This window comes from Rhinopithecus roxellana, chromosome 4 (genome assembly GCF_007565055.1).
Source record: "Rhinopithecus roxellana isolate Shanxi Qingling chromosome 4, ASM756505v1, whole genome shotgun sequence".
Classification (NCBI taxonomy): Eukaryota; Metazoa; Chordata; class Mammalia; order Primates; family Cercopithecidae; genus Rhinopithecus; species Rhinopithecus roxellana.
The window spans coordinates 38,089,617-38,117,614 of NC_044552.1; the positions used below are offsets into that span (position 1 = coordinate 38,089,617).

Consider the following 27,998-nt stretch of genomic DNA (forward strand, 5'->3'; position numbering starts at 1 on the left):
CTGCACGGCCTGAAGTTCAAAACCAGGTTCCAGCATTTCCAGATGTGAAACTCCAGATAATGCCCAAGCAGCACCCACAGCAAGAGTCCTGAGGACAGCCCTTCCCCAGAGTAGGAGGCTATAATAGAGAGGAACACCCGTGCCCGCCTGCACTCTGCCCCTGGCACCTTGTCACAGAGTTCAAGTCCAGGTAGATCACATTAGAGGCATCCAGGAGGTGCAATAGTGGAATCAGGAGTTGGCAGGGGAGACCACAGGATCCCCAAAGTCCACTTCCTCCTTTCACAGCTGGGGACAGCAGAAGACACGGATAAGAGCTGAAGTTATGGCCGGGTGCAGTGGCTCATGCCTGTACAGAATCCTAGCTCTTTGAGAGGCTGAAGCTGGTGGATCACCTGAGGTCAGGAGTTTGAGACCAGGCTGCCCAACATGGCGAAACCCCATCTCTACTAAAAATATAAAAGTTAGCCGGGTGTGGTGGTGGCCACCTGTAATCCCAGCTACTTGGGAGGCTGAGGCAGGAGAATCGCTTGAACCCAGGGGGCAGAGGTTGCAGTGAGTCGAGAGTACGTCACTTCACTCCAGCCTGGGCAAAAGAGCGAGACTCCATCTCAAAAAAAAAAAAAAAAAAAAGCTGAAGTTACTGGTTTAAATCCTGGCTCGACCACTTAACAGCTGTGTGACCCTGGGCAAGTTGTATCATACCTCTGGACCTCACTTTCCTCATCTATAAAATGGGAATAGCAATGTCATGGCCTGTAGCTGTTTTAAGGATTAAATAAGCAGGAAGTTCTTAGCCCAGTGTTTGGCACATAATAACAAACCATAATTAATATTCTCATAGATGAGGAGATTGAGTCCCAGAAAGGAGAAAGGGGGAGGGCTCGCCCGAGGTCAGCTCCTGTATCGGAGCTTGGAACAAGGTTCTCTGATCCCTTTGGATGCTCTTGCACCTGTTCTGTGCCTGATTAGTACCAGGCAGGGCTGAGGGGCACTGGGATGACCTGAAAGTCCCTGTCCTCAGCCATCATACACTCTAGAGAAGACTGTACGAGTTCTTAGCTCAAAGCATTCCCCATTTCTGGTGCAAAGGTGGGACATGTGGTCAGACCAGTGGCCTAACCATGCCAGACTGGGGCCAGGCAAGGAGAGTGTTGCAGGTGGAATCATGTCCCCCAAAAAGGCATGTTGAGGTCCTGGCCCCCAGTACTTCCGAATGTGACCTCATGTGGAAACAGGGTGGTTGCAGATATAATTTGTTCAGTTAAGATGAGGTCATACTGAAATGCATGGGACCCTGGCCCCATATGACGGGTGTCCTTATAAGAAGAAGAGACACAGAGGAGGGTGCCATGTGAAGACAGCAACACAGGAAAAATGCCGTGTCAGTGAGAAAGGAGGTTTTGGGAATGAGAAGGCTTTCTGGATGTAAAGGTCAGGTTGGTGTGTCAGGGACAACCCCTTCCTGGAAACCTTGGGCTGAAAGAAAGGGACTGGGACCTACCCTGATGGGATGACCATGATACAGTGAGGATAGCCAGGCTGGTGGAGTCTGCACGAGGCGGGGGTGGTGGGTCATCTGTCCCTAAAGCGGGTAGACCTCAGCCGGGTAAGGGGCTAGGTTACTGAGAAGGAGAAAAGGGAAGGCAGCTGTTAAACGGGCTGCTGACCTAGGAATCCCACTGCAGTGAGAGAGTTCTAGGGGGAGGGTCTCTTCCCCCCCTCCCACCAGAACCTTCAACTGTCAAGCACCGAGCTAGCCACCAGCATGCTGTCCTCTGCAGGTAGGCACTCATGGGGCCTTACCCCACTCCTGTACCTCCTGCAGGCTAGTCTCCCCCCAGGGAAGGAGTTGTGTCCCCCATCAGACTGGGTGCCCCTTTAGGGTACAGACAGTGACTCTTCCATCAGACTGGATGCTCCCTAAGGACAAGACCTGGGCCTCTTCCTCAGACTGTTTGGGGAAGGATAGGCCACTGGTGGTCAGACTGGGTGGTAGGCCGGGCAGGAACTCTTTCTCCTCGCCACTGACAGTTGGAGTTGGGGAGAGGAGAGGGACTGGCCATCCCACTGTCATGGCTGCTGCGGAAAAGGGTTTGTGTGAAAAAGCCCAAGTAGAGAAGAAAACTTTAGGGAACAGAGAAAACCTCTCCTAAGCCTAGAAAAGCAGGTCCCTCAGCCCAGGAAGATGAGATCCTCAGGGTGGCAGGGGCAGGACTAGCTGAGGCAAGCCTGGGACCAGACTCCGGGAGATGGGGAAGAGTGGGCTGAGGGGAAGCGGGTGGCTGGGCAGAGTTGTTCCTATGGGGCTGGGGTGCACAGAGGGCAGCCAGCCTTGGCCAGCAGAAGGTCAGCCCTGTACCTCACCCTCAGCCTAGGGCACCGTGAAACCATAGGCCCCTAGACCCAGCCTCCCAGCTTCTCAGGCCCTCCCTGTTTACCTGACCCTAGGAAGTTTAGGCCTAGCAGGTGACCCCAAACTCAGTCCTTGTTCTTCAGAAGTGCCCTGAGCTTAAGCCCAGGAGTTCAAGACCAGCCTGGTCAGCATAGCAAGACCTCATCTCAAAATATAATTAATTAATTAATTATTTTTTTAAAAGTTCGCTGAGACAATATCTTAGTTTTTTCCCAGCACCGGAAATGAAACTGTCCTTAAATCTACAGTCCCCTAATAACAATGTATTGCATTTAGAAAATCACTGAGAGAGGCCAGGCACAGTGGTTCACGCCTGTAATCCTGGCACTTTGGGAGGCCAAGGCAGGTGGATCATCTGAGGTCAGGAGTTCAAGACCAGCCTGGCCCACATGGTGAAACCCTGTCTCTACTAAAATACAAAAATTAGCCAGGTGTGGTGGTGGGCGCCTATAATACCAGCTACTCAGGAGGCTGAGGCAGGAGAATCTCTTGAACCCGGCAAGTGGAGGTTGCAGTGAGCCAAGATTGTGCCACTGCACCCCAGCCTGGACGACAGAGTGAGACTCCATCTCAAAAAAAAAAAAAAGAAAATCACTGACAGTAGATTTTAAGTGTTCTCACCACAAACAAATAACAAATGTGTGCAGTAATGCAGATATTAATTAGCTCAACTGAGCCATTCCACAATGAATACATATTTTAAAACACCATGTCGTACACAATAGATGTATACTTTTTTGGTCAGTAAAATAAAATAGATTTAGTTAAAACCGATCTACAGGTTCTCAGTCTGATGGAGGAGACAGGATGTGCAGCTGCAGCAGAAAGCTTCCTGTCTGTTCGTGCCTTATGCGGCAGCCCCTATGTTCCACGCTTCGCAGTTTTAGTTACCCGCTGTCAACTGCAATCTGAAAACATTAAGATATTTTGAGAGAGACCACATTCACATTACTGATATTATATTGTTGTATTTGTTCTATTTTATTACTTGTTATGGTTAACTGCTTATGTTAACTATGCCTAATTTATAAACTAAACTTTATCATAGGTATGTACATAAAGGAAAGACATAGTATTGATATATACAGGGTTTTGGGACCGGGTGTGGTGGCTCACGCCTGTAATCCCAGCACTTTGGGAGGCCAAGGTGGGGGCGGATCACGAGGTCAGGAGATCGAGACCATCCTGGATAACACAGTGCAACCCTGTCTCTACTAAAAATACAAAAAAAAAAAATTAGCCAGGCAAGCTGGTGGGCGCCTGTAGTCCCAGCTACTTGGGAGGCTGAGGCAGGAGAATGGTGTGAACCCGGGAGGCGGAGCTTGCAGTGAGCCAAGATCGCACCACTGGACTCCAGCCTGGGCGACAGAGCGAGACTCCATCTCAACAAATTAAAAAAATAAAAAAAGATATATACAGGGTTTGGTACCACCATAGTTTCAGGTGTCCACTGGGGGTGTTGGAAGGTACCCCTACGGATAAGGGGAGCTACTGTGTTGCTCTGGCCATCCGTCTGCTTCCCACAGGCAGCCTTGGTCTGTCTGTCTCAGCCTGCTCACGCTCCTAGCCCATGTGACAGCTTGGATCTTTTGCCCTCTCTAAAAAGATGTTTTCTTTTGTTTTTGTTGTTGTTGTTGTTTTGTTTTGTTTTGTTTTTAGATAGAGTCTCACTCTGTTGCCCAGGCTGGAGTGCAGTGGCCCAACGTTGGCTCATTGCAACCTCCACCTCCCAGGTTCAAGCGATTCTCCTATCTCAGCCTCCTGAGTAGCTGGGACTACAGGCACGTGCCACCACACCCAGCTGATTTTTATGTTTTTAGTAGAGACGGCGTTTCACCATGTTGGCCAGGCTGGTCTTGAATGCCTGACTTCAGGTGATCCACCCGCCTTGGCCTCCCAAAGTGCTGGGATTACAGGTGTGAGCCACAGTGCCCGGCCTAAAGACATTTTCCATGACAACTGTGGTGGTGTGGATAGGGGTGTCAGTCCTTCCTGCAAGTCAGAGCTGAATAATGACCTCACACCCTGGGGACTGGGTATGCAGCTTCGAAGCAGGGTTTGGGGGCCAGACAGTGAGAAATGGTTTGTTGGGCTGGGTGGTGACTAGGGGACGGAGGGCTCTGGGGAAATGAGACAAGGGAGGTAAGATGGAACCTGAAGTGCCTTGGCCTGCCCTCTGATGTTCTTTCAGTCTTCTCAAACAACAGCATCTTCCCTGGTCCTTCCAGGCCCCCAGGAGAGCTCAACACCCTCAGTCCTTGGAGCAGCCAGGGTAGAGGCTGCCTGGAGTGACTGCACGGTGGAAGGGCATGGAGTGGTTTGTCTTACCGTGTGAATGGCCTTAGATGATTGGCTCGACCCAGGTTTGTCAACCCCAGCTCTCTTGACATTTTGAACTGGAAATTTCTTTATTGTGGAGGCTTTCCTCTACACTGAGGGGTGCCCAGCAGCATCCCTGGCCTCTACTTACTAGATGCCAGTAGCTCCCCGAGACCTGCCCCAGTTATGACAACCAACACTGCCTCTAGACATTGCCACCTGTTCCCTGGGGGCCATCATCACCCCGGGTTGAGAACGTCTGACTCAAACTCTCTGGGAGGCCCTGGCTTCCACCCAGGTCAGATGGGAATAGTCATCCTGATCTGCCAGCTTCACAAATAGGGATCAGGGGCTGAAACAGAAGTGTTCAGCTCTCCTCTCTCAGGACTGCTTTCCATTTCCTGCACCTTCTTCTGTCTCTGTGGCCCTTGGAGCTGAACCTGTGGAGGAATCGCATGGGAGGGTCTTCTCCACGCTCCATGTTGGGGGTGCATTCACCTTGACCCCTCAGTGCCAGCCCAGAATAAATGCTCCATAAAACATGCCTAACATGAGTTGGGGTTTGCTTTCAGGAGCTCAAACCAGTGGCAAAGACAGACAAGCACACACATGACTCCAATATTGGAGTAATATCACTAGTATCATTAAATCCTATGATGGAGGGACGCATATGTGACACAGAGCACAGGCCATGTGATCCTAGAAGGAGCTCAACAAATACCAGTTGACCAGCCAGGTCAGTGGGGAGAAGGTGACTAATGTTTCCTGAGGATCTACTAAACCCCAGTCTTTTTCACACATGTTGCATTCTTCATCCCTGAAACACCCTCCCATGTAGAATGTAGCAGCCTCTACATAGGTGAGGAAACCAAGGCTCAGGGAGGTCAAACAACTCGCCTAAGGTCACACAGCTGACACTCTGGCTCCAATGCAGCCCAGGGCATTAGCTCTGCTAAAAAGGGACAAGCCATCCCTTTTCCAACACCTTTATCCATCTTCAACACCCCCTGTCAGCTGCTCCACACGGGAGGTGACTTCACAAAGACCACACACAAGTGGCAGTACAGTGGACGAAGGGGACGCACCGAGGCCCGCTGACTTACTCATCCTTCTCCAGCACAGCCGTGGCCCCTCACCATGGCAACCTCCCAGCAAGGCAGCGAGCCCGATGGTTGAGAGCATAGAGCAGCCTGCCCTGACTCTAATGCCCACCGCGTCTGAGGAAGTTCAGCCTCTCTCTATCTCAGTTTCTCTGTCTACACCAGGGAAGTCATAATAGTAAGCCTCACCATTGGGGTTGTTGTGAGGATTCAATCAGCTAATGCATGTAGGGTGTTTAGAATAGTGCCGGGCATGTAGCGCTGCTAACTATTACTTTTAGAAATGCTATATAAGGGCTCACTACTCATAACTGAGGCAGGATTCCTAATATCTTCTCATCACAAGCCAAAGGCTCTATTGTAGTGAGCCCTCAAACGCTGCTAGCTATTATTATTTTTAGAAGGTTCTATATAAGTGCTCACTACTCATAACTGAGGCAGGATTCCTAATATCTTCTCATCACAAGTTACAGGCTCTATGGAGAAGCAAAATTCAGGATCCTGAGTCTCCTCAACCTTATTATTTTTTGTTTGTTTATTTTTGAGATGGGGGTCTCGCTTTGTCACCCAGGCTGGAGCACAGTGGAAGGATTAGGGCTCACTGCAGCTGCCAACTCCCAGCCTCAAGCGATCCTCCCACCTCGGCCTCCTGAGGAGCTGGGACCACAGGCACATGCTACCATGCCCAGTTAATTTTTTTAAATTTTTATTTTGTAGGCACAGGAGTCTCACTATGTTCCCCTTGCTGGTCTCTTGAGGCTGAGGAGGGAGGATTGCTTGAGCTCAGGAGTTTGAGGTTGCAGTGAGCCGTAACTGCCACTGCCCTGCAGCCTGGGGAACAGAGTGAGACTCTGTCTCAAAAAAGTATATCTATATTGAACACTTACTATGTACTCAATACAGCAGCAGGGATACAGCAGCAAACAAAACAGACAAAAATCCCTGCCCTCACAGGCTTTCACTCATGAGGGAGGTAAACAATAAACAAAATATATTGTATATTGGGGTTGCTGCAGAATAGGGAGTAGGGGAGGGGTGGGAGAGAGAAAACATCTATGAAAAATTAACCACAATGCTAAGCAAGGCATCCATTCATTCATTGCAAACATTTTTGAGCCAGCATTTTGAAACTCAGTAGTATACAAGGTGGCCTCGCCCTCTCCTCTTGAGAGCTCACAGCCTCACAGAGGAGGCAGACAAGTCAACTCAGGGAAGGCAGGTAGTGATGGGTGTCCTAACAAAAGTGTAGGAAGATAGCGCAGCCCCAAGTTCTGTGTGGACACCACAGGGGAGGCTTCACAGAGGAGGCAGCATCAAGCAAGCACTGGGAGGCTGGACAGGACTTTTTCCCAGTGGACCCATTGTGAGCATGGGATCAGGAATTATTGCAGGCAGAGGCACAAGGACGGCAAGAGGAATGAGGGTAGCCTGTGCAGAAAGGCATGGGGCCAGATGGCAGGTGGCAGCCTGGTTTGGGTTTGTCATGCTAACAAGGGAGACACATCTAAAGTATTGGGGAGGGGGTACAGTATCTATAATCAGGTTTGCATTTTATTTTATTTTATTTTTATTTTTTGAGACAGTCTCACTCTGCCACCCAGGCTGGACTGCAGTGGCGCTCCCTCAACTCACTGCAACCTCCACCTCCCAGGTTCAAGCCACCTCCTACCTCAGCCACAGGAGTAGCTGGGACCACAGGTGTGCACCACCACACTGGGCTAATAATTTTGTATTTTTAGTAGACATGAGGTTTCACCATGTTGGCCAGGCTGGTCTTGAACCCCTAGCCTTAAGTGATCCACCTGCCTCGGCCTCCCAAAGTGCTGGGATTACAAGGGTGAGCCACCACGCCACCCCAGGTTCACATTTTCAAAATCTTAGCTAACACTGTGGAGAACTAGTGGGGGAGGAGGATGTTAGAAGAAAAGGGCCAGTTAGGGAATCATTCTTCTGGTCTAGATTTTTGCTATTTAAGGTTAATTTCTTGAGTGAGTTTTGTGTCAGAAACAAATGCAAACACTTTAGAATATCATCCATCCCCCAGGTGGAGAAACTGAGGCATGAGGAGATAGTGATGTTTTGGGAGGCCTCCCTGTGAGGGGATGCTTGACTTCCAGTCCTCGCTTACTGCACCGGATGTGGCTCTGCACAGGGGCAGCCCCTATTGTGGGCTGTGTGGGGGAGGACAGGAGAGATGCTAAGAGGGTGCAGTAGACAATGGAAAGGACATAGTGATGGGGTCTGGGAAGATCCCCAGGGCTCTGGCTAGGTGGAGGGAAGGGGAGGACTAGGTTGAGAAGACTGCTGGAGAGACTGTCTCTCCTGGGACGCAGAGCTCAGGAGAGCTGCTTGGCCAGGCAGGGTCTCCCCAAGTCTGGAACACTCAAGAGGGGTCAAGGGGATGGGTTTGTACTGGGAGTAGTGGGCCCAGGGTTGGAGAGGGCTCTGGGGGCTGGCCTTATTCTGCTGGCAAAGCGATATCCTGGAAGTTTCCGGAGGAAGTAAAGGGTTCAAAATCTCATTCAAAGGGAGTTGGTGTGGTATGTGGTGGGGGCAACATATGTGATGAATTGGAGAGGGTCTTTAGGAGACAAGAGGCCATTTGAGGTCTGGGGGTTGTCTGAAGGCCCTGGCCTCGGCCAGCTATGGTAGCAATGAGAAATTAGGGTCCTAGGAGGGGATTCCTAGTCATTGAAGGACTCAGTGACTGTTTTGATGTGGGATGCAGTGTGTTGAGATCTTGGGGAACCAGAACAGGGGGTCATCATAGGACCTGAGGAAATCCCAAGGAGGTACTCGTGTGGAACAGGAGAAGGGGTTTGCTTGGGGCAGTGGCAAGAGGAAGGGGGATAAGTTCAGCAACAAATCGTCCGTGGATGCCTTTGTAACAGAGATGGGGCAGGTCCTGTCAGCTTTCGACCGAGGAGAAACATTTCCCCTCAGGAGACTCAGCACAGGGTGAAGGTTGCAAGCTCGGTCCAGGGTCTGCAGTATGGACTTCATCCCACACCCAACCCTCACTGTGATCTTGGGCAAGCTGCTTAGCCTCTGGGCCTCTGCTCCCTTTTCCAGTAATCAGAGTATTGCATGTACCCTCTTGTAGGGCTGGCGTGCCTGGCACAGAGAAGGTGCTCAGTGCTGTCAGCTCTGCTGTTATAACTAGTCTCCTGGTTCTGTTACTCAGGGGAGGAGGAATAACTGAGACCTCCTGCTCTTGCCTCTGGGGTCTTGCCCTTCTGTGGGTTCAATCAGAGTCTCACCTGTAAACAACCCCAGAATCCTGCTGTCCTCCCTGTAGCTGCACCCCAACCCAGTTCTTTTCCTCATTCTAAAATCTTCCTATACCCCAGCCCCAGCTGGGCTTTGTTTAACTTTAGACCACAGCCTTCCTCCCCTCCTCCCACTCTCTTTCTTATTCTAGGGCCGAGTCTTCCAGAGTCAGCAGAGAACCTGGATGGACCACAGGAGGACAAGCTTCGGGGCTTATATCCGGGTAGGACTGCAGACTCAGTCATGGCTCTGTGGCCTCCCTTTTTCTTCCTCCTCCTTCACTCTCTTCTCTTCCCCTGGGCCTGCTGGTGGGGGAAGTCAGTTGTGTTGTGTGGGGAGGGCGGTGCGGGGAGGGGAGGCTACCCTCAGGAAGGGATTTTGGCAGTTTGCAGTCCCCCTGGGGGAGGAGGTGTGGGCAGGGTGTCCAGAGTCCCAAGCCACCGGCAGGCCTGGGATCCATCAGCCAGCCTGACTCAACTCTTACCCTGACACTCACCCAGTGCCACCCGCTCAGCCATTACCTGACCCAGCCCACCCCCAGCAGCCCCTTCCCTCTGCCCTCCACTCTCTACACTCCATTATTTCCACTCTCCTTAAAAGAGCAGAGTCTAGGCCAGGCGTGGTGGCTCATGACTGTAATCCCAGCACTTTGGGAGGCTGAGGCGGGTGAATCACCTGAGTTCAGGAGTTTGAGACCAGCCTGGCTAACGTGGTGAAACCCTATCTCTACTAAAAATACAAAATTAGTCAGATGTAGCGGTTGGCGCCTGTAATCCCAGCTACTCGGGAGGCTGAGGCAGAAGAATCACTTGAACCTGGGAGGCAGAGGTTGCAGTGAGCCAAGTACGTGCCACTGAACTCCAGCCTGAGCAACAGAATGAGACTCCGTCTCAAAAAAAATTTTTTTTAAAAAGCAGCATCTGTTTAGATGGTCTGGAGACCATTTTTTTTTTTTTAAAAAAACAGCTTTATTGAGAGACAATTTAAATACCCTACAGTTCACCCATTTAAAGTGTACCATTTGGCTGGGTGCAGTGGCTCATGTTGGTAATCCCAGCACTTTGGGAGGCCAAGACTGGAAGATTGCTTGAGCCCAGGAGTCCAAGACTGGTCTGGGCAACATAGTGAGATCCTGTCTCTACAAAAATTAGAAGTTAAAAAATTAGACAGGCATGGTGGCACACACCTCTGGTCCCAGCTACTCAGGAGGCTGAGATGAGAAGATAATTTGAGCCCGGGAGGTCAAGGCTGCAGTGAGCTGTGATCAAGCCACGGTACTCCAGCCAGGGCTACAGAGTGAGACTCTGTTTCCAAAAAAAAAAAAAAAAAAAAAGGATAATTCCAAAGCACAATTCCAGTTGGGTGTGGTGGGAGTACAAGACCAGCCAACATGGCAAGACTCTGCCTCTTAAAAAAAAATGGGAAAAAAAAAGCGTATAATTCAGTGGCTTTTAGTGTATTCACAGAGTTATGCATCCAGCACCACAACCAATTTTAGATTGTTTTCATTATCGTCCCAAAGAAATCCCATACCCTTTAGCCATCAACTTCTAATCCCCCATCTCCTTAAGCAACAGGCAACCCCTAATCTACATTCTGTCTCTCTATATAGACATTTTATATAAATAGAATCACACAATATGGGTTTTTTGTTTGTTTGTTTTGGTTTGGTTTGGTTTTTTGAGATGGAGCCTAACTCTGTAACCCATGCTGGAGTTCAGTGGCACAATCTCGGCTCACTGCAACCTCCACCTCCTGGGTTCAAGCAATTCTCCTGCCTCAGCCTCCTGAGTAGCTGGGATTACAGGCGCCCACCACCATGCCCGGCTAATTCTTGTATTTTTAGTAGACATGGGGTTTCACCATGTTGGCCAGGCTGGTCTCAAACTCCTGACCTCGTGATCCGCCCACCTTGGCCTCCTGAAGTGCTGGGATTACAGGTGTGAGCCACCGCACCCAGCCTATTCATTTATTTTTTTTAGAGACAAGGTCTTGCTCTGTCACCCAGACTGGAGCGCCATCACGTCTCATTGCAGCCTCAAACTCCCGCAGCCTCGAACTCCAGGGCTCAGGTGATCCTTCCATCTCAGCTTCTTGAGTAGCTGGGACTACAGGCACACACCACCATGCCCAGCTAATTAAAAAACATTTTTTTGTAGAGATGAGATCTTACCATGTTGCCCAGGCTGGTCTCAAACTCCTGGGCTCAAGAGATCCTCCCACCTCAGCCTCCCAAAGTGCTGAGATTACAGGCATGAACCACTGTGCCCAGCTTATTACATTTTTTAATTGCGTTATTTGTCATTTTTTCTTACGCAGAGCCCACTTATACTGATACAGGAATGGTGGCTCACATAAACTACAGCCGGCTCAAGGCCAACGGCGTGGGCCAACACCACAATGCCCACAACTTTGGTAACCAGAGCTTTGAGGAGCTGCGAGCAGCCTGTCTAAGAAAGGGGGAACTCTTCGAGGACCCCTTATTCCCTGCTGAACCCAGCTCACTGGGCTTCAAGGACCTGGGCCCCAACTCCAAAAATGCGCAGAACATCTGCTGGCAGCGGCCCAAGGTGGGCAATGGAAGGGAGGCGTGGACTCATGGACGGAGGGGAGCTTGTAGTGATCCCTCTATCACTTTTAGAATCTTCAACCCCCCACCACCCTATTCTGAGCCTGTCACTAAGCCCCACCTTCATCAGAGCTGGGGACAGTTCTGAATATGCTTAAGCCAAACCTCCCAGGTAGTGCTAAGGAAATCAGCCACCAGCCTCTGCTATCACAGGCTGCAGCTATGCCAAGTTGGTCCTGTACCCTCTCCCCTCCCCTCATATCTGCTCCCCTGGAACTTCAAGGTGGGCATCATTCCCCAGCAAAGGTGGGAGAAAGGTGGGGAGGGGGCGTCCTGGGCCCCCTGAAACCTTTATTCCTTCACTGCAGGATATCATAAGCAACCCTCTGTTCATCATGGATGGGATTTCTCCAACAGACATCTGCCAGGGGATCCTCGGTGAGTGGGGCACAGGAAGCTGGTCTTCACTTGGGGAAGGGGATTGGGGGAGGGGTGCCAGGATGTCTTTTGAAGCTGGAAAACAGGGAGCCCTGAGGTTCAGACAGCCTGCTTCTGTTTCCCTGTCCCTCCCCTTCTGAGGAGATGACTGTGAGAACACCATGCATTCTGCCCCTCCCGAGTCTGGATGCCACTCCCTGCCTGCTGCAGCCTGGGTCCTGGGGGGATATTAGTTATTTATGGCTACATAATAAATTACCTAGGACTTAGCAACTTAAAAAAACAAACAGCCGGGCGCAGTGGTTCACGCCTGTAATCCCAGCACTTTGGGAGGCCGAGGTGGACGGATCACGAGGTCAGGAGATTGAGACCATCCTGGCTAACACAGTGAAACCCCATCTCTACTAAAAATACAAAAAATTAGCCAGGCCTGGTGGCAGGCGCCTATAGTCCCAGCTACTCAGGAGGTGGAGGCAGGAGAATGGCGTGAACCTGGGAGGCGGAGCTTACAGTGAGCCAAGATCGCACCACTGAACTCCAGCCTGGGCGACAGAGCAAGACTCCGTCTCCAAAAAAAAAACAACAAATTTTCTTATCTCACGGTTTCTGTGGGTCAGAAATTCAGAAGCAGAATCACTGGATGGGTCTGGTTTAGGGTTTATCAGGAGGTTGCAGTCAAGACATCTGCAACCTGTGATCATCTGAAGGCTTGCCTGGGGCTGGAGGGTCTGCTCCTAGGAGGGTGCACTTACATGGCAGGAGCTCTCAGGTCCTTGCTGGCTGTTGGCAGGAGGCCCCAGTTCCTCGATATATAGGCTTCTCCATAGGGCTGCTTGAGTGTTCACAAAAAGTGGTAGCTTGCTCTTCCAAAGCAAGTTATCTAAGGGAGAGGACAAGAAGGAAGCCATAATGCCTTTTCTGACCTAGTCTTAGGAGTTGCACATCATCACTTCCACCATACTCTATTTGTCAGAAGCAAACACTGAATCTGGTCCACACTCGAGAGGACAGGAATTAGGCTCTACCTTTGGAAGGGAGGATGGTCGAAGAATTTGTGGAAACCACTACAGGTGCTAGAACCTGATCAATCTGGGGTATCAAATAGGAGGGCAACGGGGTCCACTCAACCCACTCTCACAATGCTCCTATAGAAAGCCCCAGGGTAGATCTTCCTCCCTAAGCCTGGTCCTGTTCAAGGATTTCCTCCAGATCCCTCGTTGCGTCTTTAGGGATAAAGCCAGGGTGGGCTTTCTCTGAGACTGAATTCTGTGCCCTTGGGGCAGAAAAAACTGGCAAGGTGTGGGCAGAGCAGAGGCCAAGGAGACCTTAGACCCCAGGGCCACTGCTGTGGCTGCTGTGGCTCAGTAGGCTGGAGGGACAATGTGCTGGAGAAGGAGGGAATTCACTTCTCCCAGGCACTCCAACGGTGAGGGGGATTGGAGTGTCCTTGCTATTCCTCTCTCCAGGCAGCCAGGAGGCCATTGGTAATCATAGAAACTTTCTGGTCCCTCAACCTCAGCCTGGCCTAGGATGCCTAGTACCCTGCCCCTGGACCCCACCCAGCAAGGGCTGAGATGCCCAGGAGACAGATGGCAATGGAGGTCTGTAGTGCTCATCTCCCATAGGATTCCCTTTAGCTGAACTTCAGGCCAGGAACACTGCCCCATACCCACTTCAATGCCTAGCTCCAGGGATCCTGCTGGGGTACATACTAAGCCCTGGGTCCCCAATATAATGTGGGTGACATGAGGGAGAGACCTCTTGGGACCTTTGTGGCCATACCAGTGTACTCACAGGGTGCAGGAAGGTGACTGGATCTGTTGGAAGAATGTGGAGAGTATTGGCTCTGTCTCAAATAAAGCAGGTTACTGGTCAGGTGCAGTGGCTCGTACCTGTAATCCTAGCACCTTGGGAGGCCAAGGCAGGAGGATTACTTGAGCTCAGGGGTTCAAGACCAGCCTGGGCAGCATAGTGAGACTCTGTCTCTACTTACATATAAAAATTTACTTTAAAAAAATAGGTTCCTAGAGCCTGAGGCCAAAAGTACCTCTTTCCCAAACTCAAGAAAACAAAAGTATGTGGCTCTCGCATAATAGAAAAGGTACAGTCAGGCACTGTGGCTCATGCCTGTAATCTCAACACTTTGGGAGGCCAAGGCTGGCAGACTTGCCGGGAGTTCTTGAGGCCAGGAGTTCTTGAGGCTAGGAGTTCAAGACCAGCCTGGCCAACATGGTGAAACCCCATCCCTACTAAATATGCAAAACTTAGCCAGGTGTGGTGGCAGGCGCCTGTGGTCCCAGCTACTCAGGAGGCTGAGACAGCAGAGTCACTCAAACCCGGGAGGCAGAGGTTGCAGTGAGCTGAGATCATGATACTGCACTCCAGCCTGGGTGACACAGCAAGACACTGTCTCAAAAAAGAAAATGTACAGAAACTCACCTTGCCAGAGTCTCTCTGACTTCAGTTTCTCCCTGTTTGCCTTCTTCCTGAACGCTCTTTAGTGGGAGGGTTGAGGGAGGGTGCGTCTCTGCCAGGGGGTAAAAGTGGGGTACAGGGTCAAGTTCCTGCTCCCCTAGGCCTTGGATTCTGAGGCCCACCCACACATAAGGGGTTGCTCAGGGGTGGCAAAGCCCTGCCTGTCTTTCCAGGGGACTGCTGGCTGCTGGCTGCCATCGGCTCCCTTACCACCTGCCCCAAACTGCTGTACCGCGTGGTGCCCAGGGGGCAGAGCTTCAAGAAAAACTATGCTGGCATCTTCCATTTTCAGGTGAAGGACAGTGTGAGAGCCACCATGGCTTTGTGGGGAGCGGGGGGAAGAATCATATATGCTTTGAAGTTTATGCTTCTTTCCTTTTGAAAAATAGCATTTATTAGGGTGGATTTTGGGCTAATCATCAGAGAAATATCTGCCCACCAAAGAAACCATGTAAGCTGATTTTTTAAGTTCCAAAAGAAAATAGTTGTTGGCAATTTGTGGCTCTCTTTCTCCTTCTCCTCTTCCTCTCCATTGTGGGTGTGGGTGTGTGTGACACTGGTAGTCTTTGTCACATAATTTTTGTAATCTGCCCCTTTAACTTAGCTACATGTAGACAAATTCCCCTCCGGAGGCGGTGGCAGAAGCTGGAGAGGAGGCGGAGCCAGGTCCAGGCTTTGGGTTGCCTTTCCCTCACTATTCAGTGATTCTGGAGAGTGGAGCCTCTGACACTGGCGTGTCATCAGGTCTGGCCACTAGGAGGCGCTTGATGATAGGTTTCCCACGCAAGGGGTGTGTGTTGCTACCCGCAGATTTGGCAGTTTGGGCAGTGGATGAACGTGGTAGTGGATGACCGGCTGCCCACAAAGAATGACAAGCTGGTGTTCGTGCACTCAACCGAACGCAGTGAGTTCTGGAGTGCCCTGCTGGAGAAGGCATATGCCAAGTAAGTGCTGGGAGCCGAGGAAGGGGGCTTGCTTTGCCTCTGTCTGGGCAGCTGGAATCATGGGGAGGGGAGGAGGTGGCAGGACATCCCTCCCTTCCCTCACCTCCATCCTAGAACCCAACAGTGCCTTCTCTGTGCCCACAGGCTGAGTGGGTCCTATGAAGCACTGTCAGGGGGCAGTACTATGGAGGGCTTTGAGGACTTCACGGGAGGCGTGGCCCAGAGCTTCCAACTCCAGAGGCCTCCTCAGAACCTGCTCAGGCTCCTTAGGAAGGCGGTGGAGCGATCCTCCCTCATGGGTTGCTCCATTGAAGTAAGCAAAGCATGGTCCCACCTCAGGGCCTTTGCACCTGCTGTTGCTGTCACCCAAAAGGCTCTTCCCCCAGTATCTGCATGGCCAGCACCTTCTCATTCAGTTCGGCTGCCTTTTCCCCAGACTAGCCTTCCCTGCCTCCCTGTCTAAAGTCGCTTTCCCCACCCTATTTACTTTCTTTTTCTTTTCTTTTTTTTTTTTCTTTATTTTTCTTTTTTGAGACGGGGTCTCATTCTGTCTCCCAGGCTGGAGTGCAGTGGCAAGATCTTGGCTCACTGCAACCTCCACCTCCTGGGTTCAAGTGATTCTCCTGCCTCAGCCTCCCAAGTAGCTGGGATTACAGGCGCGTGCCACCATGCCTGCCTAATTTTTTGTATTTTTAGTAGAGAAGGGGGTTTCGTCATTTTGGCCAGGCTGGTCTCGAACTCCTGACCTCAAGTGATCCACCCACCTCGGCCTCCCATAGTGCTGGGATTACAGGCGGGGGTCACGGTGCCCGGCCAGCCCTTTTTACTTTCTATCTGGTTTTTACTTTCTCCCCAACATTTATTGTGACCTGAAATTATCTTGCTTATCTATGTTTTCACTCATAGCCCATCTTCTCTGGATAGTACTCACATTCCATGAGGGCAGTGACCTTCTTTGTCTCATTCACTGCTGGACTCTGGAATTTAGGAAGGAGCCCAGCATGCAGTAGGCACCCAACCAACATTTGCTCGACAAAATACATGAACACAAGGTGCAACATATGACCCTGCATTCTTGGCATTTATCCCAGAGAAATGAAGACATGTCTCCAAAAATGTTTGTACACAGATGTTTGCAGCAACCTTATTCATCATAGCCCCCAAACAGGAAACAACCTAGATGTCCTTCAATGAGTAAATGGTTAAACAAACTGTGTTGATTACACACCGTGGAATACTACTCAGCAATAAAAAGGAACAAACTACTGATACTCGGAGAAACTAGGACAGATCTCAGGGGAATTATGCTGAATGAAAAAAGCCAGCCCCAGCCAGGTGCAGTGGCTCACGCCTGTAATTCCAACACTTTGGGAGGCTGAGGTGGGAGAATTGCTTGAGCCCAGGAGTTCGAGACCAGCCTAAGGAATATAGTGAGACCTCATCTCTACCAAAAAATAATAATAATAGTAATTAGCTGAGAAAAAAGAAAAAAAAAAGACAACCCCCAAAGGTTACACACTGCGTGATTCCATTTAAATGACATTCTTTTTTTTTTTTTTTTTTTTTTTTTTTTTGAGACAGATTCTCACTCTGTTGCCCAGGCTGGAGTGCAGCGGTGCGATCTCATCTCACTGCAACATCCACCTCCTGGGTTCAAGCGATTTTCCTCCCTCACCCTCCCATGTAGCTGGGATTATAGGAGCCTGCCACCACACCTGGCTAATTTTTGTATTTTTAGTAGAGCCAGGGTTTCACCATGTTGGCCAGACTGGTCTTGAACTCCTGACCTCAGGTGATCTGCCCGCCTTGGCCTCCCAAAGTGCTGGGATTATAGGCGTGAGCCACTGCACCTGGCCTTAAAAGACATTCTTGAAATGACAAAATAATAGAAATTAAGAACAGATGAGTGGTTGCCAGGGTTTAGGGAAGGGGAGTTGTGAGAAGAGATGGATTTGGTTATAAAAGGGCGACTCAAGGGATGCTTGTGGTGATAGAAATGTTCTATATCTTGACTGTGGTGGTGGCTACACAAAACTACACTAATGGAATTGCATAGAGCACACAAAAGTGAGCACTTGTAAAACTGGGGAAATCTGTATAAGGTTTATGGATTCCATCCATATCAGCATTCTGGGCTGGGCACAGTGGCTCACACCTGTAATCCCAGCACTTTGGGAGGCTGAGGTTGGCAGATTTCTTGAGCCCAGAATTTTGAGACAAGCCTGGGCAACATGGCATGACCCAATCTCTACTAAAAATACAAAAATTAGCTGTAGTCTCAGCTACTTAGGAGGCTGAGATGAGAGGCTCGCTCGAGGCTAGGAGGTCAAGGCTTCAGTGAACCCAGATCACACCACTGCACTCCAGCCTGGGTGACACAGTGAGACCCTATCTCAAAAATAATAATAAAGCCGGGTGCAGTGGCTCACGCTTGTAATCCCAGCACTTTGGGAAGCCGAGGTGGGTGGATCACCTGAGGTCAGGAGTTCGAGACCAGCCTGGACAACATGGTGAAACACCATCCATACTAAAAACTCAAAAAATTAGCCAGGCGTGTTGCCAGGCGCCTGTAATCCCAGCTACATGGGAGGCTGAGGCAGGAGAATCACTTGAACCTACGAGGCAGACATTGCAGTGAGTCGAGATCTCGCCACTGCACTCCAAGAACAACAAGAGCGAAGCTCTGTCTCAAATAATAACAAATAATAACAATTTTTAAAACACTCTGGTTTGATATTTCACTGTAGTTTTGCCAGATGTTACCACTGGGGGAACCTGAGTATGGGATACATGGGATTTCTCTGTATTATTTCTTACAATTGCATGTGAATCTACAATTACCTCAAAATAATGATAATAATTTAAAAGTTTAGTTTAAAAAAATTAACCTGGAGAGCTCTCCCTTCCTTTGGGTGCCCAGTCCAGGTCCTCCGTACCTTCCCTTCCTCTCTGTTCTGTAGGTCACCAGCGATAGTGAACTGGAGTCCATGACCGACAAGATGCTGGTGAGAGGGCACGCTTACTCAGTGACTGGCCTTCAGGATGTGAGTCCTGAGAAATGTGCCCTACCCCAAGGACCCTGAGAAGGAGGAGAACGTCTCCCTGACCCCATAACTCTGACCTTTAACCACCCCTGCCTACCCAGGTCCACTACAGAGGCAAAATGGAAACACTGATTCGGGTCCGAAATCCCTGGGGCCGGATTGAGTGGAATGGAGCTTGGAGTGATAGGTAGGTGCCCCCAACTCAGGTCAGGGGTGGTCAGAGGATACAGCAGGCAGTGCTAGGTGGACCGACTGGTATCCCGTCTGGGAGAAAAACCTGTACAACAGGGCAAAGCCCCTCCCTCTAGATTCTCCATCTAGCTCCGCACCCTAGCAGGCAGACATTTAGGGAAGAGGGAGTCTCTTGGAGAGGAAGGAGGTGCCACGTGACCTCCGCCCCTCTCCTTCCACCGCCCATCTCTGCTCCAGTGCCAGCGAGTGGGAAGAGGTGGCCCCAGACATCCAGATGCAGCTGCTGCACAAGATGGAGGACGGGGAGTTCTGGTCAGTGTGGCTTGGGGTGGGCTTCCTACCACTGCCCTAGGCCCTGCTCCTTCATCTCCCTGCTCCGCTCCTCTCTGTGCCTTGGATGCAGAGGCTCGGGTGGTTGTTGAGGGATTGTGGTTCAGGGAGAGGGAACTGAGGATGCAAGTGTGCTGCTGATGGGCTCCACCCCCACCCCACCACAGGATGTCCTACCAAGATTTCCTGAACAACTTCACGCTCCTGGAGATCTGCAACCTCACGCCTGATGCACTCTCTGGGGACTACAAGAGCTACTGGCACACCACGTTCTACGAGGGCAGCTGGCGCAGAGGCAGCTCCGCAGGGGGCTGCAGGAACCACCCTGGTGGGTGAGGGGGTGAGGGGGGAGGGGGTGTGCAGGGAGTGAAGAATGGGCCATGGCTCACCATGAAACCAGACCTGGGGCACAAGTCACCGGAGTCAGGGTCCATGAGGTCAGGGGTTAGTCAGATTTCACAGCCGCTGTGGAGGAGACAACTCCTGTGTGGCTGGGGAAGCTTGGTCCACCCTGGAAAGGGCATAGCCAAGGGAAGCCCCCATATAACCATGCTGACCCGCTTCCACCACAGGCACGTTCTGGACCAACCCCCAGTTTAAGATCTCTCTCCCTGAGGGAGATGACCCAGAGGATGACGCAGAGAACGATGCTGTGGTCTGCACCTGCCTGGTGGCCCTGATGCAGAAGAACTGGCGGCATGCACGGCAGCAGGGAACCCAGCTGCAGACCATTGGCTTTGTCCTGTATTCGGTGGGTGCCTGGCTGGTCCCCCCGGCCACTCACTCTCCCTCACCTGGCCTCACTCCTTACTTGTTTGCTTGCTTTCTTGCTTTCTTACTTTCTTGCTTCCTTTCTTTCCTTTCTTTCTTTCTTTCTTTCTTTCTTTCTTTTCTTTCTTTCTTTCTCTCTCTTTCCCTCTCTTTCCCTCTTTCCCTCTTTCTCTTTCTTTCTTTCCTTCTTTTTTTTTTTGACAGAGTCTCACTCTGTTGCCCAGGCTGGAGTGCAGTGGCGCAATCTCCATTCACTGCAAACTCCGCCTCCCCAGTTCAAGTGATTCTCGTGCCTCAGCCTTCCCAGTAGCTGGATGACAGGCATGCACCACCATGCCCAGCTAATTTTTGTATTTTTAGTAGAGATGGGGTTTCACCATGTTGGCCAGGCTGGTCTGGAACTCATGACCTCAGGTACTCTGCCTGTCTCGGCCTCCCAAAGTGTTGGAATTACAGGTGTGAGCCACCACGCCTGGCCGCCTGGCCTCACTCCTTTCTCCCCAGGGCCACTTCCTGCCTGGGAGAGGAACAGGCTCCAACAGGCTTCACAGCCCTGATTTCTCTTTTTTTTTTTTTTTAAGACAGGGTCTCAATCTGTTGCCCAGGTTGGAATGCAGTGGTGTGATTACAGCTCACAGCAGCCCTGACCTCCCAGGCTCAAGCAATCCTTCTACCTCAGCCTCCTGACTAGCTAGGACTGCAGGCAATTGTCCTGCTAGTTTTTTTTGTTTGTTTGTTTTAATTTTTTGTAAGATAGGATCTCACTATGTTGCCCAGGCTGAGCCCTGACTCTTGAATGGTGCTTTGTGCTTTCCAAGCCAGAGCCAGCAGGTTTCTCTTCATGGATTTTATCGTTTGTGCCAGGCATTGTTCCAAAGGTCTCAGGAGTACTAACTACTAATACCTTTAAGGAAGCAGAAGGAGCCTGTGGACCAGCGATATGAAGTCACTTGCCCAAGCTCACACATCCAAGGGTCAGAGGCCAAGCCTGTGTCCTGATTCCCAGGCACTCTGAGACTTTTCCACACGCCACCCCCCGCCGACAATCCATCCCCCTTGTCTGCTCCACCAGCAGCACTCATTCCAGGAGCCAAGAGAAAGCCCTGAGAAGCATTTCCCAAGCCAAACCATGCTTTTCAAAATTCTCCAAATCTCCAAAAGAATGTTGTTCATTCACTTGCATTCCCTTCTATAAGCAAGTTTTATGGAGCACCTACTGTATGCCAGGCCCCTGTTCAGTCTCCAGGGGTTCAATAGTGAGCAAAACAGACACAAGCCTTGCCCTACTCTTAGGGCCATTAGTCCACCAGGTTAGCAGACTGGTGCCTCAGGATAACATTTTTGCTGGGGGTGGTGGCTCATGCCTGTTATCCCAGCACTTTGGGAGGCCGAGGTGGGAGGATCACTTGGAGGATGCCCAAGGAATTTAACACCAGCCTGGGCAACACAGCAAGAGCCTGTCTCAACAACAACAACAAAAAAAAAATTAGCCGGGCATGGTGGCACACGCCTGTGGTCCCAGCTACTCGAGAAGCTGAGGTGAGAGGATCATTTGAGCCCAGGAGGTCAAAGCTGCGCCGAGCCATGATCGCACCAGTGCACTTCAGCCTGGGCACAGAGTGAGACCCTGTCTCAAAGACATCTTCAAGGTTAAAAAAGCTCAGGAAAGACTACTCCAGCCTGAGCTCTCCAGTGCACACAAGCACACTGAGGTGCTGATAAGCCACCTCTGCAATAGAGCAACCTGTTTAACTTGGTTTAACTCACATGTTTACAAACTCATTTGTCCTCGATCCTCAATTTTAGCAATCTTCTATTCACTTCCTGCAGGATATGAGTGTTCCATGGAAAAGCAAAACACTGTCCTAGATTTTTATCCCAGCTCTTACACTTTTCAGCCGTCTGAGGTTGGACAAATCACCTCACATCTTTGGGATTCTGTTTCCTTCCCTTAACCTGGAATGATAAAAATCTACCTTATATAAACTGTACTTTACTACCCAAAGCTGAAGGGCTTTTTCTTTTCTTTTTTTTTTTTTTTTTTTTTTTTGAGACAGGGTCTCACTCTATTGCCCAGGCTGGAGGGCAGTGACATGATCATGACTCACTGCAGCCTTGACCTCCAGCTCAAGCAATCCTCCCACCTCTACAGCAGAGGGATCGTTAATGCCAGGACCTTTGAACTGTCAGAGCCTGTGCCCCACTCCACCACCCGTGTCCCAGTGCTCTTAATACCCCTCCAAAAACACACGCACACAGACACAGACACACACTATACACATCCCATTTGGCTTCCGAAGGCCTGAGGCCCTTCACCACCCTAGAGATCTGACTCTCCTCTTTCTTCCCTTCCCAGGTCCCAAAGGAGGTACAGAAGATAAAGATGTGGGGCTTGTTCCTGGACACACACACACCCCACCCCTGGCTGCAAGTGGATTGGCAAAGGGTGGAATTTGGCGAGAGGCTCTGGGGGTCACTGGGTTAGGATTCCAGCCCTCTTGGGGACTGGTAGGGGTCGGGAAAGGAAGAGACCCTATTGGAGTTGCGGGCCACTTAGGTGGTGTCCAGGCCAGGTCAGTTGGTGGTGGCACCTACCTCCAACCCTGCCCGGCCAGGCTGTTCACCTTGGGGGGCCCTCCCTCCCTAACCTCCCGTGCCAGTCCTGTACCCACCTCCAGGGTGCATATAGTTTCAGAACATCCAGGATGTCCACTTGAAGAAGGAATTCTTCGTGAAGTATCAGGACCATGGCTTCTCAGAGATCTTCGCCAACTCACGGGAGGTGAGCAGCCAACTCCGGCTGCCTCCGGGGGAATATATAATTATTCCCTCCACCTTTGAGCCACACAGAGATGCCGACTTCCTACTTCGGGTCTTCACCGAGAAGCACAGCGAGTCATGGTAAGGGACTGCACCTCACTGCTCCAAGGCCTGCCACCCAAGAGCTGCAGGATATCAAGCTCAGAGAGCTGCTGTCGGGTCCTCCCTCACTTTGTCCCTATTTTACAGTCAGGGAAACTGAGGCATGAAAAGGTGAAGTCCCAGTTAGTGGCAGAACCAGACCTAGAACTAGAACCCAGATTTCCATGGAGCTGCCCTATATTGCTTCAAAGACATGACATGACCCCCAGAGCACCCTGCTGAAATCCCCATCTCCCTCCCCCTGGTAACTCTTGAGCTTTCAATGATTTTGCCCAGGGAACTGGATGAAGTCAACTATGCTGAGCAACTTCAAGAGGTGAGGGGAGGCTGTAGGGCTGGGGGTTGGAAGGAAGCTCCCAGGCCTGTGAAGGAAGTTTTCTAACCAGGTCCCTTTCCCGCTTCCTTGCCCCCAGGAAAAGATCTCTGAGGATGACATGGACCAGGACTTCCTACATTTGTTTAAGATAGTGGCAGGAGAGGTGAGCAGGCCACGGGCGGAGGGCTGACGGGAGGGGGATGAGGGGCTGGAGGGACCCAAGTGGGGTTCACTGTCCCCCTTCCTAGGGCAAGGAGATAGGGGCGTACGAGCTCCAGAGGCTGCTCAACAGGATGGCCATCAAATGTGAGTCTTCCACTCCTGCTGCACACGACCCCTCCCCCATATTTTGTGCCCCTCTTGATCACTCCCAGTGCCCCCCACGATACCTCATTTACCCTGTCTCTCCTTTCTACCCCCTCCCTTCCTCACAGTCAAAAGCTTCAAGACCAAGGGCTTTGGCCTGGATGCTTGCCGCTGCATGATCAACCTCATGGATGTATCCTCCTGTCCAGTGCTCTCTTGGCCCTGTCCCCTGCCTACAAGCCTGGCCCAGAGATGGCCACCCTCGGCCAGCCATGCCCTCCTCCCTGATGGGGATTAGACTCTGGGGTAGCAGAAGATGCCAGTTCTTCTGACTGCTACAGTACCAGAACCCCAGGGCTTGTGTGTCTCCTCGGGAAGCCCCGCTGCTTGCCTGTCCCCTGGGATGCCTTCTCCACTCCCTTCTCTGCTGTCCTTGACCACCTTCCAGAAAGATGACTCTGGCAAGCTGGGGCTTCTAGAGTTCAAGATCCTGTGGAAAAAACTCAAGAAATGGACGGTAAAGGGCACTAAAGGGGCAGCCTCCAGGGGTAAGGAAAAGAGGGTCTTAGGAGAGATGGAACTAATGAGGGGAAGCTAGAACCGGAGCCCTAACCACACACACACACCCACACCACACACACACACACACACATACACACTCACACAGACACAACACCACACACACACACACACACACACACACTAGAAAAGGGTCTGTTGGAGTGTGGCATATTACCCAGTCAAAATATTTTATAACAAGTATAGCTCAGGTATCAACTAGTCATGAAGGATGCACACAGAGAGCGCCGGGCAGGGCACCAGTGCCTCCGACAACCCATGCTTGGCATTAACCCTTAGGTCACCAGATGATAGGAATATCAGGAGTGGGCCAGGGTTGGAGTGGGGCATGGTGTCTTAGGCCACTGCTGTGAGCCAACTGTCCTAAAGTATTTATTTTTCTTTTCTTTTCTTTTCTTTTTTTTTTTTTTGAGACGGAATCTCACTCTGTCGTCCAGGCAGGAGTGCAGTGGTGCGATCTCTGCTCACTGTAACCTCCACCTCCTGCCTCCTGACTAGCTGGGATTACAGGCACGCACCACCACACTCAGCTAATTTATGTATCTTTAGTAGAGAAGGGGTTTCGTCATGTTGGCCAGGCTGGTCTCGACCTCCTGACCTCAGATGATCCACCTGCCTCGGCCTCTCAAAGTGCTGGGATTACAGGCGTGAGCCACTGCACCCGGCCTCAGTATTTCATTATTTCAACCACCATGCCATGCACATGGCCCTACCACATCTGTCTGTCTATTCAGGACATCTTCAGAGAGTGTGACCAGGACCATTCAGGCACCTTGAACTCCTATGAGATGCGCTTGGCTATTGAGAAAGCAGGTGGCCAAGGGTCAGGTGTGGGCCTTGGGGCAGGGAAGAGGATGGCAGCATCCAGAGGCCTGGACTTTTCCCCTCCCCACTTCTTTCTCTCTCAGGCATCAAGCTGAACAACAAGGTAATGCAGGTCCTGGTGGCCAGGTATGCAGATGATGACTTGATCATAGACTTTGACAGCTTCATCAGCTGTTTCCTGAGGCTAAAGACCATGTTCAGTGAGTTAGGCATCTACCCACACTCCAGCCTAGGCCAGGGGCTGCGGGCCCTCTCCCATACACCCTGATGGGTGCTGCTCCAGAGCCCCTCCCCCTTACAAGGCACAGGTGAAATGGGTTCAAAGCCCAGCTCCGCCACTTGCTGGCAGCTGTGACTTGAGCAAGTCAATCTTTCTGTGCCTCCATTCCCTCCTCTTTAGAATGTGGATAATAATAGTACTGCCCTCAAAGGACTGAGGTGCAGGTTAAACCAGTTAGTCTATGGAAGGCACTCAGAACTGGGCCTGGCTCCTGGTGAGGCTATGTGAGTTGCTCTCATTAATTCCCCACTGGGCTAGGGGATTTATGTGGGGAACAGCCAGGAACAGCTGGTGTTGCCCCTTCCTACCTAGTTGGGAGTGGTTCTTTCAGAACACTGACTTAGCACTCAGCCCCTCTCCCCTGCTTCCTCTGTAACACAGCATTCTTTCTAACCATGGACCCCAAGAATACTGGCCATATTTGCTTGAACCTGGAACAGGTACTTGGAGAGGGGTGGGAAGGAATCTGCAGGATTGCACCTGCCTGCTTCGCAACCCCACCCCCGCCCAGCTCTGCTGTCCTCTGGCCAGCATCTTGCCCCCACCTCTTCCCACCCTGGGATCTGCTTCCTGTCTCCACAGTGGCTGCAGATGACCATGTGGGGATAGAGGTGTGAAGGAGCCTGGCCATCTCTACCAGGAGCAGCGAGGTTCTAGCCCAGGAGGGTGGGATGCTTCTTGTAGCCCTCAGCTCTCCTGTCTCTGCTGATGAAATGGGCTCCAGGTGGCAGTGCCCAGGTCCCAGGTGCCATGTTTACTGCAGCAGTGGGACCTCCGTGCCCACTCCCCGAGCTCAGAGCCTTTCTCTTTTTTCCCAAACCAGGCTTCTGATGGCTGGCTTTCCCCCACCATCGCTCTCTCTCTCAGAGTATATTTTACTAAAGGGTAGGTGATGCTTCCCCAGGATCCCCCTGGCTGGAGAGGTCAAGAATAGGGAAGGGACTTGTAGCTCATTTCTTACGCTCCATGCTTGCTGTCCTGCTCACACCTCCCTGCTGACCACCCATCCTGGCACAGCCTCTCTCTTTTCCTCCCCACCTGTGGACACTATTCTAATAAATAGCACATGCCATTGGCTTCCCTGTCTCTGTGTTTTTATCCCATGAAAAGACTGGCGAGGGTGGAAGTCACTTCCCCAGGACCAAAGGATTGGGTAGCTCTCAGCCAAAGATGATAGGGAGCACATAGAAATGTGCAGTTGTCACAATAACTAGAGGCCACAGTTGGTGTTTATGGGCAGTGCCGGATGCTAAGCACACAAGTCTCTCCCTGTGAAGAACTGTGCGGTGTGCCCTATGGTGGAGCGCCTCTAGAGGGGCTGAGCCAGTGCTGGCAGGAGTCTCATCGGCTGCTTCAAACTGGGGTCCCCAAAGGTGGCACTGCAGGGGCCTCAAATGTTAAAAATCTGACACCTGCAGCAACCAGCAGGTCACATAAATGAACAAACCTGCCGGGCGCGGTGGCTCACGCCTGTAATCCTAGCATTCTGGGAGGCCAAGGCAGGTGGATCACCTGAGGTCAGGAGGTGGAGACCACCCCGGCCAACATGGCAAATCTCCATCTCTGCTAAAAATACAAAAATTAGCTGGGCTTAGTGACATGCGCCTATAATCCCAGCTACTTGGGAGGCTGAGGCAGGAGAACTGCTTGAACCCGGGGGGTGGAGGTTGCAGTGAGCCAAGATCATACCACTTCACTCCAGCCTAGGCAACAGAGCAAGATTCTGTCTCAGAAACAAATTAAATAATTAATTAATTAACAAACAAACCTTCCTGGTGTGGGACTGGGAGGGCTGAGGACTGTGGCAATAGGTGAACTCATTCCTGCCTTAAAGGTGTTCAGATTCAGATCGTTATTACTATTGTTAGAAATTTGTTGCCTGCTCACTTACTAAACCTCCCTTAACTATCCTCCACCTTATCCAGAGAAGCTTCTTCTTTTAGAAAATCAAGCAAAACAACTAAGCCAAGACATGTTAAAAAAAAAAAAAAAAAATTGAAAAGGAACCTATAAGGAAATACAAGGGGAGGGATTGTTAGATATGAGTTCTAAATTTCTTTTCAAAAAATTAATATATCAGTATGTTCAATTATTTGCCTTCTACTTTTAAATGTCTTCATAAAGCAACTTTTTCAATTACCTACTCCACTCTTATTCCAATTGCCTGCTACCTGCTCTGCCCTGACTCCCGCCAAAGTACTCATGCCATCATTCTCCTTAAATTAGTCAATCAGAATTAGTTTATCCTGTGCGGTCTAACCCTAGCCAATAGGGGAACGACACAGCGTCAGGAATAAGAACCCCTTCCCCTCCCTTGTCCAAATGTGCGCTCCCCATTGTTCCATCTAGGCTCACCCCTCTATATAGAAGTAACTTGCCTTGCTGAGAATTTAGAAGAAAATTTAAAAAAAGAAAGAAATTTGTTGCCTGTCAAGCTACTGCCCTTGCAGGAGGCATGGAAGAAACACTTATTTCTGGGTCCACCTGTTTTTGACCTCGGGATCTCTGACCCAGGTGCCCACACCCCAACCCCAGCCCCAGCCCCAGCCCCCTGCAGTAGTGAGAAGACCCAGGCCACTCACAACAGTCTCTAAACTGCACGTCTCCTCCTGTCCTTTGAGAGCTCTCCACGGCATTCCCTGCTGGTTTCTAGCAGGGGCACTGGAGCCCAAGCACATGCGCTTCTCAGCCTCTCAGGTAGAGAGAGCGCCGCCAGCTTCCCCTAGATTAGAGATCTGTCATCCCCAATGAAGCTAAACCCTTCCTGTCTCTGTGTACCTGTGCAGCTTCCTGGGGTCGCTAACTTCCTGCCACGTGCTCTAAACTCAGCCCGTGTGTGCTTAGTGGAGCAGGTGAGATTCTGATCTTCCTTAATCTGGTGACTGATTCTCTGCACGAGCCC

At 50.9% G+C, this 27,998-nt stretch overlaps 1 protein-coding gene and 1 long non-coding RNA gene across 2 annotated transcripts; one reads left to right on the forward strand and one right to left on the reverse strand.

The window, feature by feature from the left end:
* Positions 1–179: 179 nt before the first annotated feature.
* On the reverse strand, positions 180–27,831 carry LOC115896886. Its single transcript, XR_004056796.1, has 5 exons — positions 27,679–27,831; positions 22,541–22,886; positions 12,865–12,992; positions 1,505–1,625; positions 180–288 (listed from the first exon to the last, which is right to left on the reverse strand). It is a non-coding gene; the product is annotated as an uncharacterized LOC115896886 (long non-coding RNA).
* CAPN11 (calpain 11) lies at positions 1,769–25,121 on the forward strand. The gene is made up of 21 exons (XM_030928593.1): positions 1,769–1,784; positions 9,257–9,332; positions 11,414–11,675; positions 12,043–12,112; positions 14,761–14,879; positions 15,398–15,531; positions 15,676–15,844; positions 18,492–18,575; positions 18,677–18,762; positions 19,005–19,079; positions 19,265–19,425; positions 19,670–19,848; positions 22,225–22,236; positions 22,558–22,769; positions 23,067–23,106; positions 23,204–23,269; positions 23,355–23,412; positions 23,541–23,605; positions 23,861–23,929; positions 24,726–24,804; positions 24,900–25,121. Exons 1-21 carry the CDS (start codon positions 1,769–1,771, stop codon positions 25,082–25,084), a joined length of 2,217 nt encoding a protein of 738 aa, XP_030784453.1. The 3' UTR covers positions 25,085–25,121.
* Positions 27,832–27,998: the final 167 nt, after the last annotated feature.